Source organism: Corvus kubaryi, unplaced genomic scaffold, assembly GCF_017639235.1.
Source record: "Corvus kubaryi isolate FWS band 111438036 unplaced genomic scaffold, C.kubaryi_AGA036_p1.0 37334, whole genome shotgun sequence".
Lineage (NCBI taxonomy): Eukaryota > Metazoa > Chordata > Aves > Passeriformes > Corvidae > Corvus > Corvus kubaryi.
Window position 1 is genome coordinate 14,892,622 of NW_024581108.1, and position 22,242 is coordinate 14,914,863.

General features: G+C 41.1%; 1 protein-coding gene and 1 long non-coding RNA gene across 3 annotated transcripts in view; one reads left to right on the forward strand and one right to left on the reverse strand.

Moving 5' to 3' along the window:
- Positions 1-6,156: 6,156 nt before the first annotated feature.
- Positions 6,157-22,242, reverse strand: part of ST6GALNAC5 (ST6 N-acetylgalactosaminide alpha-2,6-sialyltransferase 5) — a 70,010-nt gene continuing 53,924 nt past the window's right edge. Inside the window, exons 3-5 of one of the 2 annotated variants that reach the window (XM_042030444.1) lie at positions 20,439-20,848; positions 15,246-15,353; positions 6,157-8,497 (exon numbers count right to left, since the gene is read on the reverse strand). In XM_042030444.1, coding sequence (XP_041886378.1) covers positions 8,266-8,497; positions 15,246-15,353; positions 20,439-20,848 — 750 coding nt within the window. In that variant the 3' untranslated portion in view covers positions 6,157-8,265. The remainder of the gene's footprint in view (positions 8,498-15,245; positions 15,354-20,438; positions 20,849-22,242) is intronic. The other variant, XM_042030445.1, reaches the window with a different exon arrangement.
- On the forward strand, positions 13,175-20,062 carry LOC121665757. Its single transcript, XR_006016484.1, has 2 exons — positions 13,175-13,889; positions 18,350-20,062. It is a non-coding gene; the product is annotated as an uncharacterized LOC121665757 (long non-coding RNA).

Below are 22,242 nucleotides of genomic sequence, written 5' to 3' on the forward strand. Positions count from 1 at the left end.
AAGAAAAGCAAATGGAATCTCAGTCTAATTTCCTTGCCTGCACATTGACCCTATTTCCATCTCTTGTTTCAGGAGTCAGGGATTTTTATTCTCAGTTGTCACATCCACAGAATGTACTGGAAGTAAATGGAACTTGTGGTCCAGTCTGCCTTCAGATAGGCATCATTGCATGCTGGAGCAGGGCTGAGTTGCACTAAATCAGTGATTTGCAAAGGGGCTGAGGCCAGGTTCAGCTGTGAATTTATCCTGGGTGGAGAGGATTTGTGCAGTGACGAGGACAGGGAGGTGTTGCACTGTATTCCTGGGAGAGGGACTGGAAGGACCAGCTGAGGCAGGGCAAGGGAAGTCTGCAGCCCTGGCAATCCTGATATTGACAGCAAGTCAGTAAGGGGTTTTTTGATGTTAGAGAACTGCTGCTTTCTCTTCTCTGATGGATGCTTAGAGGGAAGGAATAAAAAGGAAGTTTCTGATCTGAAGGCTTCCCTAATTATCCACTCAATATAGCTGAGGAAATGAGATGCTGCTGGTTTCTGGTAAACAGTGAGGATTTGATCCAGTACTTTGCATTGTGGAGTGAAAAGCTTTTATGTGGTCAGGATTATTTGGACTTGATAAAAATAGACAAAGTGGAAGGCAATGCACAAAGTGATAATGGTGCATTTCAGAGAGTCTGTGGTATTTGGAGAGAAGACAACCTTGGTATATGGTAGAGTGTGGGGACAAGGATTGGGACAAGAAAGCTCAGTGTCCTCATGTACAGATCTTCAGCTCTGTCTGTTACAGAGCTCTGTGTGACCTGGTAGAATTTTATCATGCTTCCAGACTAATTCACCTTTAGATTGAGACAAGCATAAAATATTTCACCCAGGAGACTAATCTATCCATAAAGTTATGAACTGCAGGAAAAAGCAGTGTATATAATGAAAGTGTCTTCTCAACCATGTAAAGATCAAACTCAGGCTGTAGCTGACAGAGAGGAAAGTTGGGGCTCAGTAGCAGTAGTTGTCCTGCAGAAGTCTCTTTTCAGTATTCTACAAATGAATCACACATGCCACAAAAACTCTTCTAACCATCACTTCAGCACTTCTGTACAATAATGAACATAATAGTTTTTTGCTTTTCTTAAGTGGTGAAAGGCAAATTTTAAAAATGGAGAAAGTTTCTCATGGAAGAGAATCTCTGTACTCTAATTTATTTCTGCTTTCCCTCTTTCTGTAAACCTTTAAAAATAAAAAGCTTTCATGAAATGTATCTTGAAAGTGTGTTTTGGAATGAAAACTTGCATAGGCTGCATAAGATACTCTGAAATCAGCATTTCTTAGAACTCATTTCACGTGCAAGTTCTTTAAGACCGAGTTACTTTTTCTCCCCTAATGAGGATTTCTGCCTGATTTAGTGATTAAATTGATAATGTTTAAGGTTTTCATTCAAGGATGCACATCTATTAATGTTTGGTTGTGCCATGTCTTCTTCCTCATGCAGATTATAGATTTAACTTTTTTTCCTTTCTTTCTTTTCAGGTCTGTGAATAACACCAAAGCCTTGGCCAATACTAAGCCAGTTTGGCTGCTTTGGCCAACAGGCTTAATAGAGATGCAAATTGTATTGGCCTAAATTATTTTAGTGTTGTTTACAGCAATCCTTTGAACAAAACAAGCCCCATGAGCAGCAGACTGTTTGGACAGTGCAACAGCTGTGCTGGCAAAGCTCAGCCTAGGGGGTCTTCCCTATGAAAGTGGCATTTTTCACACTGCAGTTGACATGGCTTTGATGACAGCTCAGCAGAGACCAGGCCACCAGTCTGTGGTTTATTTGGGAGATTCATGGCATGTCACACTAGCCCCTGTGACAAAACTGACTAATCTGAAATAGCAAATAGATTTTCTTTCTTGTCCTGACTTACTGGAATAATGCTCTTATATTAAATGTTTGACTAGGCCCACTGGCTCTGCATGTAATGAGTATTCTAAACTTAGGCTCTGTCCTTTATGTCCAGCTCCAATATAATGGTACTTACTTCCTTTGTCAAATGCTTTGGTACTTAGCGACAAAGAGCCTCACTAAACATTAGATTATGTCTGATTTTCATTAAATTACGTATTTTGTACTGGTTTTCCTGTCCAGGTTAAGTTTGTAGCTCAAAATATTATGGCTCAAATTGTGGTGAATTTAGGGTCCCCTTACCTCCCTTGGTCTTTATAGTGTATATGGGATGGTAAACAGGATCAATGGGGTCATCAGTGTATCATTGCAATGTATGTTTCTATTTTGTGCAGTTCTCTTACATACCCTTCTCTGCAGTGGTCCCTGTGTTTGTATTTTTTATATCTATAGAAGGCTTTCTGCACTTGCTGATGTTGCTTGTTTCTTTAATCTGCTCCTTCTCTGCAGCATTTGCAATGGAGGAATGAGGAAGAGCTTTTCAGTGCTTCATGTAATGCACATCTACACATGTACAGCTGCAGTAAAAAAATAATGGTGTGATGAGAATGTTCCAATTTTCTCCAACACAAATGGGCAGTCCCACTGAATACCACTTTCAGTTTTGGCCTTGTGTGCAGCAAGGATGCAATGGGGAAGCATATCCTCACAGGATATAAATCTGTTCACTCCTTTTGCCTTTGTGTTAAAACATAAGCCTAACCTAAGCTCTTGCCTTAAACGAAGCCACACCAAATGGTTCCCTTCAGAATTTCCTTTGTTTGCCATTAACAGACTCTCACCATGCTGTATGTTTGGATTCTAATAGACTCCAACTGGTCTGACAGCCAAAGTTAAGTCAGCAAAGTCCTAAAACCTTATACCTTGCTAAATACAAGTTGTTCCCTTTATCTTCCCTGTATTCAGGATGTAGCTAGTGTCCTAAAAGCTACTGATGTTATTTTAACACCTGTCTGGGCTGTGTGAAGAAACTGGCAAATTTAAATATCACTAGAGATCTCCTAAAGCAGACAAACCTGTTATCAGAAGTCAAATTATTAAGATGACTTTCTGTGTTTGTTAAAAGGGGTGTCCAGTTTTGCTCTCCATCTGTGCTGGATGCTTTGCATTGCTTTCAGTAAAATGAGAATGCAGTTCCTGTGTTAGATCTCGTGGTGGGCCCGGCACATGGAGAGTATGGTAAGGCTGGAACTGGGCTTTGTGATGTTCACTGGATACATTTTTTATATTTTTTATTTATCTATTTATTTAAATGCAGTCTAGCACCTGCATCTAGGAATGGCCTATGGTAGATACCAAGGGAATAGCACAGAAAAATAGAGGAAAATATATTGTGACATTTTTCCTGTAGAATTCTGCTTGTACCCTTAAGCTATTCTGTATCCTCTTAGCCTTTTTTTCCTATGTTCAGGTAGGTTCCATAGGGTGAGGATCTTTCTTTTTTTTCTCTGTGTTAACTGTAACTTCTTTGGAAGTCTTTTGCAAACCTCGTTGTGGAATTCCAAGTGGATCCATCACTTAGATCTCTTCTTCCCCTTGCTTCAGAGAAGCTTGAAGAGCTCTAGATTTGCAAGGCAGGGTTTTGCTTACAAAAGCTGCATTTGCATCTTAGCCAGTGTATCTCCTTTATGACTCCTAGTTTTGTTCTTACAGTTTTCCATCTGTCTGGATTGCTGAGGTTGCGTGTAGTTTTCCTGTCTGTTCTGTTCTTCCTGACAACTCCTGGTCAAAGCATTCCATAGCAGACAGGGACACTGTGTGTTGATCATCTCTGTGCGCCAGGCAGGACAAAGAGATGTGTCCCTTTCTCCTGGCAGTCCTGGCAGCCATGTGCTCTCTGCTGGCACCCCTGGAGGGGGCCCAGCACCGAGGGGATTCTGTTTCAGGGCCTGGTTCCACACGTCTGCCTTTGCCATGGAGTCTGTTTCACAGCTGGCCAAGGTGAAATCACCAGCTTTGCTTCTGCTGTGATGCTGAATCTCCATCCACACGCTGGTCAAAGGGCATCATTTGACATTTCATGATTTGGTGTAATTTTCAGTGTGGAAAACATTTAACAGTCTAGTGGTTTGAAGGGTATTTAGCATAAGCAGTGCCATTTGACAGCCATTTTATAAAGGAGTCTTTGCATGTTATGCTCTTCTGCTTCAGCACAGAGAAATTTCACACCACCTTAGACATTGGCCCTTTCATATTTCCTAGGGGTTTTTAAAGAATATTTCCTAGGTTTTTATTAAAGAAGATTGTCCTTCTTTTTTTTTTCTTTCTCCTTACAAAATCATATGTTTGTGATATGCAAGGTGTGCTTTTGCAGCAGGCAGCTGGAAATTCAAAGTGATCAGCATGAACTGGTGGTCCAGGGAAGACAGAAGTACTGGTACCTGTAAGGTTTCTGTACTTTTTCGCTGTAACTTTTGCTGCCTTACTCTTCGACTCTTTAACTGCTTACTGGTTTTTTTAATCCCTAAGTTATGTTTTAAATTGAATTAGAAATTGCATCTCCTTGCATCAGATAAAATAATTAACTTTCATTACAGAAATTATTATCAGCATTTGTCAAAGAGTTTTTGTGGCACCTATGATCAACTTACAGAATACTGCAAAGAAATCTATGCAGGACATCCATTGCTATTGAGCCAGGACATTACACTCCATCAGCTCCAGCCTGAGTTTGATCTTCATATTCCAGGGGAATAAACTAGACAGCACAAGACACATTTTATTCCTTACTCTTTAGATTCCCCTCACCCCATTCCCCAATATTTTTCCAGCTATTTTTATATTACTGTTTCCTTGCGACCTTAGAGGTACTTCGGATAAAAATCACTTTGTTTCCTGTGAAGTTTGCCTGGAAAATACAGCAGGACAAGTCCCAGGTAAGCAGCTCCAGAAGGATTTTATTAATTTACTGCCGTGTTCATGTGTATGAATATGTACCACTGTGTGTTCTGCTGGATCAAGCCAGGGCTTCCATTTCCTCAGTTTCCTTACCAAGAATGAAGTGTTAACTTGTCTTTCTGAGGTGCTTTAGCACTTTGGGTGGAAGGTTTCTCCAAGTGCATCATGGTTTTGCTTTGTACCATGGTGCTGCCACCATTGAGCCAACAGAACACAAAGCAGCTGTGGTACTTTTTTCTTAGTTGCAGAAATGTTTACTTTATCATTCTCAATTCCAGTTGCACATATCATGGCATAAGAGCTACAGTTCTTCAAGATGAAAAATAGCTCCTCTGACAAAGCCAAGTGTAAAAGCCTAAAGGTATGCAAGAAGTTCAGAACTAAACTAACATAGATCTTAAAACTGCTGATGTCTGTAAACACTGTTTTGCAACAGCTTTTAATATGTGAAATGATGCGCTGCAGATCATGAATCGATCAAATTATGGTGAAGAGTGTGAGATGACAGCATAAAGCAGAGAATGGCAGCAATGCCTAGTTTGTACTACTTATCCCTGGGCTGACAGCATTTTCTGTCATAAATCTGTTTGGTTTATAACTAGGCCATAAAACCTTACATCAGGCTGAAATGCAGCAGGATTCTGTAGTTCAAAAATTGTGCATTTATAGAGAAATACATCAGTCATTTGTTAATTAAAATTGCAGTGCTTTAACAGTTATTTACATTTCTTTTGCACTCTTATAACTTGTGCTTTTTGGACTCGATTTATGTTCCATGTGAATCTGTGTGATCTATTTAAAACTTGCTGTCTCCTTCGCTTCATCAAATTCCTTTTTATATATACAGGTGTGACTTAGTCTTAGAAAATACACCTTCATACTTTTTGTAATTAGATGGGGGACCTTGCTGAATCTTCACAGGAGGTTGATGAGACTAAAGTGAGTTTGGGTTTGTTTTGTTTAAAAGATCTGTATGAGGGTAGCAAGAACACACAGTTATTAACAGAAACTGAACAAGGAACGAGTTACAATGCTTAGCTTGGATCTGTTAGGAGATTTAGTGTCAGTTTATTCCATGTTTCTTCATTTTCTTAATGCTTCCCCGTATCTACTTGACACTGAGCAGTCTTGCAGACAGGGAGCAAGCCTGTGGAACACAATGGGGCCTGGCAAGTCCCTGTGTTCCTACAGAATACTAAAAGTATTTAAAGATAGTGTAGTCTATCTTTAAAGGATCTGGTTTTAACAATAATGTAGCTAAACACATAGCATACACATCCTGCAGCTCTTGACTGACAGAAAAACTAAGAGCTCTAGTTTAAAATGACAGGATCTTTTTATTATTGTATCAGTAATAAAACAAGGACGGTAGCATCAGAGGACCTACTGTGATCTGTACCATGTCTTTCAGTCACATTAGAAATGATCTGTAAATCAGTTTGACAGATTTCATCAGTTGGAGCAATATATGCTGGATACACACCCCAGTACACATGTTGAAAGGGATGTTCAAATTGCCATTAGTTCAAAACCCAGTCTGGTTTTTACAGAATGCAGTGAAATCAAGTGGAAGGAATAAAACACCATCAGTGAAAGAAGGAGAGTTAAACACCAGCTGACAAGAGAAAGGTAACAAGCACTTGGCATTCAGTTTGTAAGCTGAGTGGTGTGTACCAGGAAGAACACCAAAATAAAGCTTTTAAGGCAAAATACATTATACTTTCTTACTTTTTGATAGTGGGCAGGGCTGCAGCAGGACAGTGGCTCTTGGAGACCTACACTTCAGGTCCAGGCAGTGTTACAGAGGTGACACTGGTTTGCCCCTACCGGGACAGTTCACTTTGTCCCCAGAAAATCGGGGTATCTGTGGGCAGCTGCAGCTATTGCTATCCAGTTTTGGAAAGAGGAAGACCATGGGTTATAAGGGGGTTTAAATGAGAGTGTTTGGTCCCAGTTCTACATCTTGCCTCTGAGGTTCAGCTTCTTGGATTTAGGTGTTTAAAGGTAGTATCTTTGTTCTAGCTTTTGCACTTGTCTAATGAGAGACACCTTTCATCACCTGAGGTACGTTTCATGCAATAGTTACTGATTACTTTGAAGAAATTTGAGATTTGATATTTGTGAAGCAAAAGGAAAAGTAATACTGTAACTGAAATCTTCTTTATTCACAAGCTAAATGTACCCAGTAATTCCCACTGTGAGGTTCCATACACAGCATGAGCATTGTCCTTCCCCTTGTCTTGCAGGGACTCACCATGTACATACAGGTACTTAATGGAAAAAAAAAGCAGAGTTTAACTTTGCTCCTTTCAGGAGGACAATTTTGTACTCATGGAACTCTTTTCAAATCCCAGCTTCAAGGTGATCCAGAATCTCTGAGATCAGTGGTGATCTTGGGACAGTGGAAGGCAGAGATTTTTGCAGGTGCAGTGCTGTGATCTCTCTGTCTCCTATGGCTGGTATTGTATTACTGGTAGTTGGCCTTCTGCATTCCAGAAGCTTGGTAACGTGGTGTTGAGCAGCTGTGGCCTGCTTCCTAGGCTGCTGCCTCAGGACGGTTGCTGGCAGACTCTTGCAGGAATACAAGAGGCAGAACAGAACACAACTCCTGCAGCCTTAGCCTGTGTTCACTGAGAAGCTGCTGCCATGGCCAGTGGGGGGTTTGGCTTTTTTCAGATAAATTTTGTTTGCCCTCCTTCCTCCCACCCCTATTTAAAAAACAGCAACTTGATAGCACAGCAGCAAATGCACATTAATATCAAACAGAATTTTCACTACCGTTTTCGTATTAACATGCCATGTCAGAATGTAAAGTGAGCTGGATCTGCACATGGGACCACTCTTGCTGTTAAAGGCTTTAGGCTGGAACAGAGCCCAAAATTCTTAGAAGAAATCCAACATTTCCCAATCAAATATTAATTACATGCTATATAGAATTATATATTTCAAACAAGTTTTATAAATAAAAAGCTAGGCCTTTCAAACCATCACCAATATTAATTTTGGATTTAAAAGATTATGAAAGATAAACAACCACATAACTGTGAATTAGAAAAATACTGGCCTAGGTTGCATAAAAACCTCCATTAAATAAATATGGAAAGTTTTCACTATGAAAATTCAGTGGCGTTGTACTTAAAAAAGCCATAATGAATTAACCATCCCTTAATGACACTTAGGTTGTGTTTCACGAATCACAAACACACACAGGAAGTCAGATGGCCCCAAAAGGTGATGGACTGGGTTAATACAGTTTAACAGAAAGTACTCTTGGTGTGTGCTGCTCCTCCATGCCAACTCCCTGACTGCTGCTGCAGGTGCCAGCTGCAGACCCTGTTACTCTTCTCCTCCAGGCTGCCGTGCTGGCCCACAAGGTCCAAAGGCTGCTCCGGGAGGCGACTGTGACTGAGCCTGTGCATCCATCCCTCAGGCCATTGGTTTCACCTCGGGGTGGGTTACAGTGAGCGGTTCTGGTTTCCAGTCTGGCTGGAAGAAGTGGATGTCGAATGTCCGTGCCCAGTTCTCGAAGACGCGTTTCTCGGTGATGAAGCGGTGGTGGCTGCCCTTGCGGCCCCGCTCGTGGGAAATGTACATTGTGCACTCGTCAGGTCCCAGAGGTTCATAGTAATGATAAGGTACTGAAAGATGATTAGGATCCCTGTGGAAAAAAGAAAATAGATGGAAGCCTAAGATGTTCTTTTTTGTTGATTGAAAAGATGCTATCTTTAATGAACTGATGGGCTCAAATCCACTTTTTCTCCCAGTTAAACTAGGTAGCTGGTTTTTTTCTTGCATATCTAATACATCAGAATGGGGCAAAAGTGTTTCTTTGCTTTTTCTTCTGCTCTCCTTTAATCCTCTTCCTCCCAGTTAAATGAAGGACAGCAGTAGCTCAGAAACAAGGGAGAGTGCTGCAGGGCTGTTACTACTATAAAATTTGAAGTAAACTGCTTAAAAGAGATTTAAATCTAGATTGTTATTTGTAAAAGGTCTTGCAGAGGTATTTACTGAACTGGGGGAAGAAAGAGAAGATGATAGATGGAGGTGGTTATCTGTGTCACATCAGCTTAGCTGAACATTCCCAGCACGCTGTGCGAGGTTCCGAGACCGCAACTTCAATGAGTGTCTGCACACCAGGTCAGTGGGACAGGCTGCTGTTGCTGGGATGAGTTCTGATGCACAAATGAGTTCTTTATTTTACAACAGCAGCTTTCATGTATCTAAGCTAAAAATTAAAACAGTTCACCCATGGTATCTGTCTGACCTTGTGAACCCATTCACATTTCCCAGCGGGAGATGAGTGACTTGTGACACACAGGATATGCCAAACACCAATTAGACACTTAGGATAAAGTTCATTTTAGCAGTTCTGACCTCAGTGTTTCCATGTAACATTCTGTAAATGGCACATTTGTATTATAATAAGCCAGAGCAATTCATTCTCCTTTTGTTTTAATCTCTACATTAACGTGTACCCATTATGGTTTTTTACCTTGGGCACAGACATTTTGGCTGACACGAACTCACACAACTCTCTCTGTCATAAATTCAAAGAGAGCAAGCTGTACCAGACAGAATTACCCAGTTGTATCCCTCTCTCCCCAGTTGCTACCAACTATTTTGCTGTGGCAGAGAATTTCCCAATATCAGCATTTAGTGAAGCCTTGGAGCTGCTCTGTGTTAAAGCTTGAGCTGAACAGGACCCTAGCACAGAGCAAGAAAACTGATACAGATTCAGGGCTATCAACTCTAATATACAGTGGATTATTTTCATTTTGAAGAGCTAATGTTTAAGCTCACTTTCAAATGAACGCATCCACAACCTGTCTGTAGTCTGTGCTGGTCATTATTTTTACTGTGTAATTCTGTCACCTACGCAATTTTCTGATTTTTCTTATTTTGCCATTATCCATATTATATATGCAGAGGTAATGTATGATATTGCTGCTGCTTTCCATTTGTGCCTTAGATTAACGTTTTAGTTCAATCAATCTGGCTTCCTCGTAACACAACATCGTGATCAATCTTACAGGACCAGAATAACAATAAAATTACATTTCTAGAATAAGATGGATTCTAAACTTATTAAATATATCCTCACTGGAATACATAAGAATGAAACAAAATCCTTCATCACCTCACCTACAGAAGACATATTTGTAATCTAAAGCTGCCCTTCATATTGAAATTTATTGCTTCTAAACTACAACTATTAGAACTCAATCTTCAATTAATTTTTCACTTTTTTGATACATTGGACCTCTTATTGTCACTTAAATGAATCATTTGTAAGGTTACTGTAAATCTAATAGGATACATTTCCATGTGATGTATTTTTGTTAAGAACTACTCAACAAGTAGGCCTCTGCCTCTTGTTTAGACTGCTCCTCCTTCTTGCTCTGAACCCAGATTTTACTCTTGGGTCATTGAGGGTAAACCTGTATTGTAAATTTACTGCTTTAAATTTAGGATTAGTAAAGTTGAAATTGTATCTCCAACAGACTTGGGGAAAATGCTGCCCCAGTTAACAGGGCAAAGTGAGCCTGTGAGGCTACTGGTCCCAACACCTCCAGGTGAGGTGTTTTTGAAGCCAGGGATTCCACATTCCACAGAAGGCTCTGAACTAACAGCAGTGTATCCTAAGTGCATGTTCTTAGCTCCTGCCAGGCTGGAACAGGTCACTGCATCCTGTGCACCATCCCACCAGAAACAGCCCAGAAGCAGCTGATGCACAGGGCCTGGCGGGTGAGAGAGGCAGGAGCTCAGTCCAGGCAGCCTGTGGGGCACAGGCACCCCATGCTGGGAGCTGCCCAGCCTTGTGTGCAGGTCTGCTGGCTGAACTGGGGGTGAGATCAGTGCAGGAATGGGGGCTGGTGGCTAGAGACCTCTCTCTCTACAACTACTCTGCAGCTGACTGAGGTTTTAAGGCTAAATTCCAAAAGCTGTTCTTTGAATTTAGGAATTCTGAAAGACATTTAAATATGGAGGACCTTCTCATTTAATGGGAGTTCTGGATTCTCCTAGATTGCATGCTAGTAAGCTTTGGATTTGAACTCTGGCTTGAGTACACCATAACCCAAATTAACTGTGCTGTGTTATCTTCTAACTCTGCAATTAGCTTGTGTCACCAGCAAATGAAATGCATGAGTAATTTCTATACGGAAATTGCTTGCCACCTCATTTATTAACATTAAAACAGATGCTGTTTTATCACTGACTGATACTGGACATTAATCAGTATTTTGTCAGACTCTGCATGCATATTAATATCACAGCTGGGAGGAATCTGGGGAAGTTCCTCTGTAAAATATCCTGTACCTCCTGCCTGATCATCTGCCAGCACAGCACCCATGGAAGTGCTTGTACCCCTCTCAGGCAGCTACTGTTTACCCCTTGAGTGCACATTTTCCCACAGATGGTATCCACCTACAGCAAAAGCTGGAAGAAGTACAGCACAAAAGAAACAAGGCAGGAAAGCCAGGCCACCCCATACCACAGTCTGGTCAGCCTTTTTCCTTAGAAATGAAGAGCCATAATAAATCAACCCTCTAAAACTATAGGTATTCCAACACTTTGTAAAGTAATTCATATCTTGATGGGTGAATAAAAAGTGTCATTTATATGTTGAGTGATGGGCAAGGTGGTGGGTCAGGACTATGAACATTTCTAGATAATTTTTTTGCTTTCTATTCCCAGGATCCCATTCCCATAATTACTCCTGTTTTCCAAACCATGTATGCATTTTGTTATTAAGGTAAGGAGGTGAGGCATATGGACCAAAGAACAGGACTAGCTCACATACAGCTTACAGTCCTTTGGGCCTCTCTTCCCATCAAGCCCTGATAAGCTCCAGGAAATGTAACCAGCAACAACTGCTGCTTTGCATTTGATTTAAAGGAACTGAAGAGAGAGAGAGACAGAGAGGTAAGAAAACACTAAAGTATTTCAAATACCAATTTTCAGGTGAATTATCATGGAAAATAGCCTGGCAGTCAAATGAGGATTCTTCTAGGAAAATTATCTGGTTCAAAAACTGGAACAAAAATTATTCGCATTAGTTAAAATAAGGCTCAGAATGAAGTGTTAAGCTTCTGGGAGCTCCAGAAGGCCCATGAGGAGGAGAAGAGTTAAGAGGGTTCATCTCACTAACCCCTTGAGTTTTCCTTGTGTACATGAGTACCCTGAGACCTGCCAGGAACCAGCCTTTCTGTCCCTGCTGCCCATAATCCCACGGACAGGGGCTGGAATTCTTACTACTTCATTCAGGCTTGTCTTGTCCTTCCCAGCCCTGCTGCTGAGCAGTCACAAAGGGAAGCAGCAGCACTGCAGTGCCTTCAGGAATTGTCGTGGTATCTGGGCACACTGTCAGGCTGCTGCTGAAGGGAGGCAAGAGCACAATCCTGCATGTCCCAGTTCAGGAGTGAATGCAATGGACTGCCAAAGGGAGTTCTGAGAGGGAAATGCTTCCCATCTGGAGTGCTAATTTGCTCCAGCAAAGGCTAGGATTGGATCCTTGGGCACTGGAAAAAATCCAGCAAGATGGCTTGTCTGTATTGGGACAAATGAGTGAGAGGTGTACACACTTGCCAAAAATGTTTGCAATGTGCACGGAAGCACAAGCTTTCATCTTGTTACAGAATGTACAAGTCTGAAGTATTTAGCAGCATGAGAGCAATATCAAGCCATTAACCCTTAGTACACCATAAATCTGTAGCGAGCAAAGGGGTTTGAAAGTACATATAATTTTGCTGTAAAGTGCTAGAAATTTATAATAATCAGGACACTAAGTCCAGCTCAGCTATAAAACCCAGTGTCCAGTGAAAGTAAATAGAAATGAATCTAAAGCACCTTGTTGCAATTAATAGTGACAAATCTTTTAGTCTGTGCTCCAGACTCCTGGACTATTTTTCCTGCACGGGTGCAAAGCAATTTGGTTAATGATCTTAAGCTAATAATTTGTAGCAGAATCAACAGCACGATATTCGTGGTACCTTTGAGGTGTCCTTCACGTTACAGATGTGACACTAATTTAGTTCCATGACAGTGATCACCACACTCATTACTTATTCCACAAATTAATACTTAAAAATGAATTGGTATCTATCTGCTGAAGTTATAAATTTGGTGATATTAATTCTGAATAGAAATAAGATTTTTTGGGGTTCATTTTTTTTTTTCAATCTTAATGATTCTGCAGTTGCACCGCAAGTAGGATATCCAAACCATCTAGTGCACACACATTTTTGTTGTTTTGTTGGGATTTTTTGTTTTGTTTTTTTTTTATTTCAATGGTAGATTCTTATTCTGTCTGACAGAAAACCAGGAAATATGGCTTACAATTACAGAATATTTCTTTCTTTCTGCTATTCTGTTCTGTTGTCTTATTTCTTTGAAAGGAAGCACTGTTTCAACTTCTTAATGAGTGGCTGAAGAGCAAGCTAAGAAGGTTAACTCTATTTATGGCAAGAAACTCCTTTCATAGATCTTCATGGACAGCTTCTTCCAGGCATGGCAACTACAGTTTTCCCCTTCACCACCTGGGGAATCAAGCTGAAGTAAAGACACTTCATATTACTTTGATTAAGAAATGACCTTTTCCCTTTTTACAACCAGGTGTGCATAGCTTTATGTTAAGATTTTTTTATGAAGACTGTAAGAATAATTACATCTATCACTGGTAGGATTGATCTACAGCCTTCCTTGTATTAGAATTTAAGTCCATTTGATTTCAGTGTATTGGTTCCATGAAAGCCTTTTATATTGTCTCAGTGACATTCTTCATCTCTCTTAAAACAGTTTGTTTGGGTTTAGTTGGGTTTTTTATATGTATCTAAATTATTCTGAATTTTTCTGAAAAGTCAGGATTACACATTATTTTGCAGTAAAATGCTGTATTCTGTATTTTTAGATAATCAATTTAAGAATTACTTCCATGTGCCACTGGAATACAGCCACATCTGGAGTAAGACAGACCAGCCACTTACAGAAACTGTAGTAGTATGTCTTGGCCAACTGAGATGACAAAGGAATGAGATGCTGTGCTGTAGAAGGTATTTGTGTTGTCTGGCATATCTGATCTAGTTTGCTATTTTCCTTGGAGAATTCATGATGAAGTCTGGCAGTACATCACAGCATTTATCATCAGTGTTTTGTTATAATTTGTAGAAATTCTCACAAAGTGGAGTTTAGCGTTGACATTTTATGCTGTGATTTCTTCAGGGATTTCTACAATGTGCCCAAGACAAATGCAGATTCCTGAGCAATCCTTTTATGTGCTCAGAGGAAAGTCAAAGCTGTCCCATTCTTTGAGACTAAGTCAGCACTGCTGCCTTGCCCTCCCTGCCCCTGAGAGGCATCTGGAATTACCCAATGAACCAGACTTGAGAGAGATCACTACATTTGCAATAGGAAATTTAAGCAAGTACTTCTTGGTGAAAGGGGTCTGTGAGCAGGTGATGAAACGTGGCACTGAGGCCTCATTTCAGACTGGTTCCAGCTCTTCATGGGTCACCCAGCAGGACAAATGGGATCAGCACTGGCTGTGGGCAGGAACCACTCAGTGCTGGGCTAGTGCCTGGGGGGGCAGGTGAGACTTACGTCAGCATCAAGATTGCTGATGTAATACAAGTATGTAATACAATACTGGTATCTTGTGGCTAATGTAATTTTGGTCCAGCACTAGAAGTCCTGAGGACTTTCCCTGTGTCACTGATCCATAATGGGAAACCTTAACCAGGACCTGGGGTCTGCGTCCTGAACACGGCTGGAGGCGCAACCCCGCTGGAAAATGTGCACAAGCTGTTCCTTTACACAGCAGCTTCCACTGACAGAATTTGTGCTGCTTCTGCCTCCTGTGACCCAACCCCTGCCATGCCCAAAATGGGTGATTACAGGACTGATTCTCTGGGTCCAAATTCAGGGGGAGGGGTTTCGTGGGGATTATTTAGGAAGCTGCAAGATTAGCATTCATGTGACAGAGGTACAACAATCTTAATTTGAGTTGCAGAGAAAGTTCAATTTAGAAACTAGTCACTGTGAGACCACTGTTCCTCTATTAATTTGGGGGGAACTTGAAAAACAAATTAAAAGTAATGTTTTCCAGTACTTCTTTCTTCAGATTAATTTCATGCCAATTATTGCATTACTTTTAGCTGATAAATATTCAGAGACTAAAAGAAAGCAACAAGATGGATTAATTCTCCCACAGTACAAACAAAATTTTAAAATATTTTATATAACATAATTAAATGTCGTTTGTTGTTTTCAGAATGAGATCATGGGACATCTTAATTAATTGCTTTAAGACGACTGAAGACTTGTTGCAGAGCAAAAAAGATTAAAATATTCAGATATTTATCTGTAACATTAAATTTGTTGGCTAATAATGGTTCTAAAATAAATCCTACCTGCAGAAATCCGGTGGCACCATGCCATAAACATTTATCCTGTCACAGAGCTCTAATGCGATAGTCATTGTGAACCAGCCCGTGCTAAGCCAAGTGTTGGATATCTTCCTGAAAGCAAAAACATAATTAAGTTTCTAAGCTGGCAAATAATTCTTGAGATTTATTTATTTATTTATTTATTTATTCATTTGTTCATTCTGAAGCAATTTCTCAGCATTTTCTTCATTCTCATAAAAAGCTTTGAAAATTGGGCAACCAAGACTACTGTGCTCTTCCATTTTTTAATGATTTTTCTGGTGCTTCCTGTCAGTGGAATAATCTAGGCAGAAGCTGCCCTTGCTGTAAGTAATTTTAGGCACAGCAACATTAATATTTAGCTGACCTTTTGACTTGGTTTCTAGAAGCTCCCAGCCCCTCACTGTGACTCCTGGTTGGAAACTCTTTAGAGTTGGTTGCAGCTATGACTGTTCCATGGCCAGCCTGGGAACTCTTCATCCTAGGAGCCACCCAGGTGCCATCCATCCCTGCCTGGGGGAACCTTTCAATGGGAATGACAGTGCTGGCAGGGAGCCCTCTAAGGCAGTGCCTCTCCTGCCTTCACTGCAGGCTGGGACATGGCTTTAAAAGAAGCTCAAGTGATCCCAGCATAAATTATGCAAAGTAGGAGATAACTCCATGTAAAGGGATTTACAAGTTTTGTTTAAATTTTGCTGTATCACAGGTTCTTATCTGCAAAGTGGCAACAATAATGTTTCCTGTTCCTCTCCTGTGCTTGGCAGTGCTGTTTAGTTTCTAAGAGCTGGGTTCTGTGATGGCTATTGGATGCCTGGCACATGCACTGGAATTCCCAGTCCTGTGTTAAGTTCCTGTACTGGCTCTGTGTTGTGGCACTCTAGGAATGGGAGGATCAAGAAAATTCCAGCAAAGAAAACATCTTAGAGGTGTCACAAGGGCATGTGTAGGGGCTGGCACCTCTCTTAGACATGGACGCACATAAAATTGGGTGTTTGCTCCAAAGAAAATGAGTTCACTCAGAGGTCTCCTTTCAAATGCTGTTGAAGAATAAGACAGGAATTCTCCCTAATGGCTCCTCATCCAGCTAGGAAAGTCCCACAGGAAGAAGTTCAAGCTTGTGTTATCTTTAGCCCAAAGATTCCTCAGATTCCTGCTGACAGCCTGTCACAGTGACAGGCTCTCCCTTCATCTCCTACTAAAGCTGAGGCACTGAGGGAGCAAGTGCAGGCTCTGGGAAGGCCTTGGCACTCTATCAGAATGTATTATGTGGGACGTACATTAATCCCATTCCCCCACACCTGTATCTGCCAGGTACCTGTGAAACTTTGTCACAGCCCCCCCCAAAAAAGCAGAAGACATGAGGGTCTCTTCAGAAAAGTCACCTGGGAATCCCAGGTCCTGGCCCAAGTTCCAAGGCCATCTTTTACAGTTTAGCCAGTGATAGCAAGATGTGGAGCATCTTGGAAGCAGGGACCTGAGGCCACAAAAGCCACTGCAAGCAAGTGCCAGCAATCACATCTAATTCAGAAGACGGGAGCCACCACCCAGCCTCCCAAGCTAATGCTAAGCAAGCTGGTTCCAAGTAGGTCACCTACAGGGCAGTAGGAGGAGATGTTTTGAGCACTGTCAGATTGAGGAATGCCTTGTAACAAGGTTTCCCATTTCCTCAGGGAATCAGACTACTACAAAGAAAAAAAAAAGCGGTGGTGTCTGTGCCAGCAACTTAAAAGACACTTCTAAACATAAGGGGATTCTTTAACTAAATATGCCTGGGGGGTGCTGGGGAGCCCACGTAATTTGTTCTGTCCTTAGTGGAACACCTGGTAATGTATAAACTCCTGAAACACATTTTTACTCCTCCTGACACACAGACTTTCAAGCTATGCTAGCATTTGGAGAATGACATGTTATAAGCATCTCATTATTTCCAATTATGGGGCCTTATTTATTTTCTAACTGTGCACTGAAGCTTGGGGGTGGTGGTGCAGTTTGTCACAATGTCATAGCTGGGTCGTAAGTGCAGCAGAGGCCTTCAGGCACAGCAACAATATAAAACAGTAAGTAAGAATTTTTGGGTCAAAATTATTAGGAAAGAGAATGGTAGGGAAAAGCCTAAAAAACTTGCTTCTCTGTCACTTGAGCATTTCTGAGCTCTGAATCACTAGGTAATTCAGGAACACATTCAGGCTAAGAGTGCTCCGGAGCTTGCACAAGTCCACTGTTCCAGGTGCCCAACACTTACATTCCAAAACCAAGGGAGCAACTGCAGCCAGACCATGACCAAAGCTTTGCACAGGTCAGGACACCCAAGGCTCTCTGCTGGGTTAATCTTCTTTCTGCTTACACACACTTAGGTTGTCATTTACTGTTTTCAATAAACAGGAGAACATCTGAATATAAATAAACTAGCTTAGAAGCTAAATAATAAAGATTTAAAAATTCATTCAAGTACACTCTGCCCTCTTTAAATACCGTGTCTGTAGGACAGCAACACAGAAACAGGGTTATAGTGTCTTGCATTTCATAAAAGATCTGAGCAAGAGTCCAAGAAAAGAATACAGTTTTTATACTTAATCAGCAGTAATGAGAGAATATGAAGAACTGTCATGTGCTTATTAGGGGAAATTATCAGATATTCTTTTATATGATGAACTAACACACTGTGCTGATAATTCTGTAGTGCACACTAAATTACTATTAAAGGCCTTTCTGCTCCACCAAAATCTCATTTACAATCTCTATGGAAATACTCTTCCTGCAGTTATTTCATTTATGCTGCTTTTATCTAATTACTATAATATTGGTTCTGAATCGTATTTTCTTAATGTACCCTTATTCAATTATAAAGTTATTTTCAAGTACAGTTACTTTATAATGCCAAGTATATTGCTCTGCAGCTTTTGTCTTTCACCATACTATTTAACTGGCAATGTTTTCTGAAGGTTTTTCTTCATTCCAAAATCTCTTTTTTCCAAAAAGCACAATACATCTAATGACCTTTTTTCTCATCATTTTCAAGACAGAAATGAATAGCCCGATTAATGCAACCTTGCAATCATGCTTCTCTCTCCCTCCTTTGTTTTTTGTAGGCACTAATGTCAAGAGCGCAGCAGAAACCTCCTGGGGAACAGCAGCATTCTGGACTATACAATGTTCTGCTCCTGCCCCCACAGGTACCTAAATTTTCTCCCTTACAAATTCTTTCCTACCCATGTTTCTTTTCATCTTCCCTTTCTTCTGTGCTGCTTATTCATTTATTTTCATCTCCCGTTTTAATCTTCTCAGCCCTTCAAGTATGCTGTCTGTGCCCTCTAAAGGAGTTGTTCATACACAGCAGAGCCTGCAGTTTATTAAAATCTACAGGGCCTGTTCCTCAGGCTGAATTTTGCTGGCATCTGAGTGCCTTTGATTCACACTGGGAGTTCAGGGTACCCATGACTGAGTTCACTATAAACTTGTTATAATGTCATTAATGGCTCAAATGCCTTGAGAATATTTCAGGAGCTGAGCCTGGTGCCTGTGCAGAAAAAGAAATGCTTCCATCACACACTCACTACCGGCCTCTGGCTCTGGATGGGTGCTGCAGCACCAGAAAGAGCAGCTTGCCTGAAATGGCACAGCATGTGTCACAAAAAGAACAGGATCCTGGCAATGTCAGGGAAGGAATGGAACCCTGGCTCCCTGTGGCAGAACTGAAGTTCTGAGACTGAAGCAGGGGAGGGAAACTGTTCCTCAGAACTGGGGACAGCACATGATCCTACCCTGGATCACCAAAAGCATAATCCAGGAAAGGAGGTGGCGGTGTGCATTCCTTGTGTCCAGGGCCTCCCCCTGGGGCTCATGATGGCCAGGTTACAGTGCAGTTACAGCTTTTTGACTTCCATGCCTTTGCAAATACTGAGCACACAGATATAACCCTCTGCACTTTTCTTGAAGGGCACAAACACTTAATTCACCTTGCATTACTCTGGAAAAGACATTCACATGACAACTGGCAGGGTATGTGCCCTTGTTATCCTTCCTTCTTGTTCTGGCAGAGACCAGAACACACCGACTGGAGATGAAGAAGAACCCTTAATGTTACAAAACTGACCAAGTTACTCTGTGCTCTGGTGTGAGCCTTAGTCAGCCAGGAACTCAGATCCACTGTAACTGAACAGAGCTCTGTAAGCAAACCATGTGGGGTGTGACAAAGGCAGCAAATGCCAAGCAAATGTTGCCTTCAGCTAAGAGGATACAACAGTTTCCTCTAACATTGGTTCTGCCTTTCTCATGTAGCCCAGAAAATGAAATCTGTGCTCGAGTCTTCCCTGTCCACAAGAGGATTGATCCCTGTTCCAAGCTTTGGTGTGTGTGTTTTTTATTTGTAGGCTAGCACATCTGACTCTGAGTTACTGCACAATAAACCTACCTCTTCATCTGCATCTAAGTGGGGACCCTGTGCCATTTTTACAGCAGCATATTTAATAAGTAAAAAAATAAAACTTCATTAAAAATAAATGTCTTTCATGCTGGGAAGTCTTTGGTTTGAACGCCCATTTTCAAACATTATATGTGAAAATACTGAAGTACTGCAGTGGGTCACTTACTACAAATTTGATTTGAAGATCAGCCTACAAGTCTCATAAACAGTCTCATAAAGATGTAAGTATCATAATAACTTTCCATTTTCCAGTTGCAAGTATAAGATTAACTGTTCTGAAGCACCTAATGTATGACTAATGTTTATTTGTTTTACAAGAAGCTTTACAGCTGCAATGTTCCAAAAATGCTTAAATTCAATAAACAGCTATTATAATTCACTGAATGGTGGCATTTCCTCTATAAGAAAACATAACCTATCCATTCTAATTTTTCAGAATCAGTGAAAAAACTTTAAGGTATATTACCCCAAAGTGAGATTTAAACAGCACCTGCCTCTTTGACTCTATAAACAGTACATCCAGACTCTGGCATTCTAGGCTGATGAGGCAATACTCCATACAAATCATTTTGATGCATATTTTTACTTATGTTACCAGTGATGTTATTTGGCATGTCATGCCACGTTACAACTCATGAGGCAGAGGATTTAATGGGCATGATTGTCCCTCTGAGCAGATCTGAAATTGGTATATATAAATTGCATCATTTTACTACTCTGTGACATCCCCTAGGTGTATCCATGTAAGTTCTCACCTGTCTTTTCCAGTCTCCCGTTTAAAAAGGTCATCAAATTGAAGCATCTTGTGGCGAGAAATCATATACACTTTTAACTGAGGCAGTATCTGGTTCATCAGCTGCAGGTTATTGTACACCAAGCCTTTGCCATCTCTCCTCATGTAGCTGCTCGGGCCCCAGAAGATGAACACAGCACCGTGGCTCATATTTAAGAGTTCGTTGCGATTGCGCAAAATCCTCTGAATGCTGGAGTGTGCAATGACCCGAAGACTCGTTTTGTTGCCGACATCTTTGCCATAACCCTGGGTGGGTGCATCGTTCATCCGTATGACGCACTCGCTCTCGTCGATCCTGTCACCTTGTCTGCTCCCCAGGAGGTGTCCCGAGCTGGTGACCAGCGCACAGCTCTTGCAGTGCATCTTTAACGGCTGCAGAGACAGAGACACTTCACAGTTAGCTGTAGACATCTTCCCTTTCACTGCATAGCTGTGGTTTACATGTTCATGGCATATTTTACAGCAAATACCTCAGAGCAATGTACATAAATCTCTCCCGGCAGTCTTCCCAAATAGCTGGGGACACATTACCTGTACATTTTTGGGGGGAATGTGGTATAAGTGTACAGCACTTAGAGTTCCTCTGTGGAGCTAAGCCCTTTGAGTAAATCCTCCTTTCCACTGCTGCCTCATAAAGAGAAATCACAACAGCTTCTCTACTCTTCCCAGCTACTTAGGACTGTACTTCTTGCACTTGCCATAACAGCTATAATTGGAGTATTTTTTATTCTTCCTCTTCCCTTTTTTTTCAGGAAATAATAAATCCTAAGGCCTCATAAGTTCATGTGTGAACAGCTTTTCAACCCTGGGGTCGGGACATTTTGCTATGGGAAGAGATTGATACCTTGGCCCAGTCCTTCCATGCTATTTGCAAATTGTGCCACAACCACTGCAGTGCTCTCGTACCTCCTTTATGGTTCAACAGTCAGAGCTGGTCAGTAATGTCTGTGTATATTTTACATGACAGTGAGTTAGTGCACTGAACCTTTGCTACCTTGTCAGGTCATGTTTAAAAGTTACACAGTAAAATGAAACGGGAGGTGCCTGTTCAGTGAGTGCTGACCTAATGGAAGCAGAAGAGTAAAACAAGCTTTCATGAAAATGAAAGTGCACGATAAATCATGTTATTGAAGTATGCCATCACCACAGGTATCAATTATAGAGGAGTATGTCACTATCTACTGCTCAGCATGAGAACTAAATGGAGCAAGGGTTAACGGAATCCCCAAAGTGCAACCTTCTAACAACAATACAATAAACTGTGAGGTAAATAAAGACTGTTTGAGGGTGTGCCTTGGTAGCCCTCCAGGAAATAGTATCTTGCAATTGGTGTGTATCTTAGTTTCTTTGAAAAACAACAAACAGCAACAAAGCAAACAAACAACAATGCCCACCCATGCCCCAAAAAAACACCAAACCAGCCCAACAAAAAAACCCACCACCAGAAAAACCCCAGGCACAGAGGCTGAACTGCACTTGCTTGATCATTCCGATCTACACATATACAGGAATCCAATGACTAAATCAGCCTGTAGTGAGGTACAGCTTAAAACTCTAAAGCTGAAAAGGACACATGATGTAGGTTTGACATAATCTCATGCCCCTGTTTGAAAATGCTTTGGCCCTGAGTACTTAATGTGAGTGTTTTACTACAGTAACTTAGTTTTAATTTTGAAGGTACTAAGTGGTTACAATTACAGTCTGAGATTCTTTCTATGAGACTAGCTAATGAATGCTTAATGCTTTTTAATTGCAGAAAAAAAACC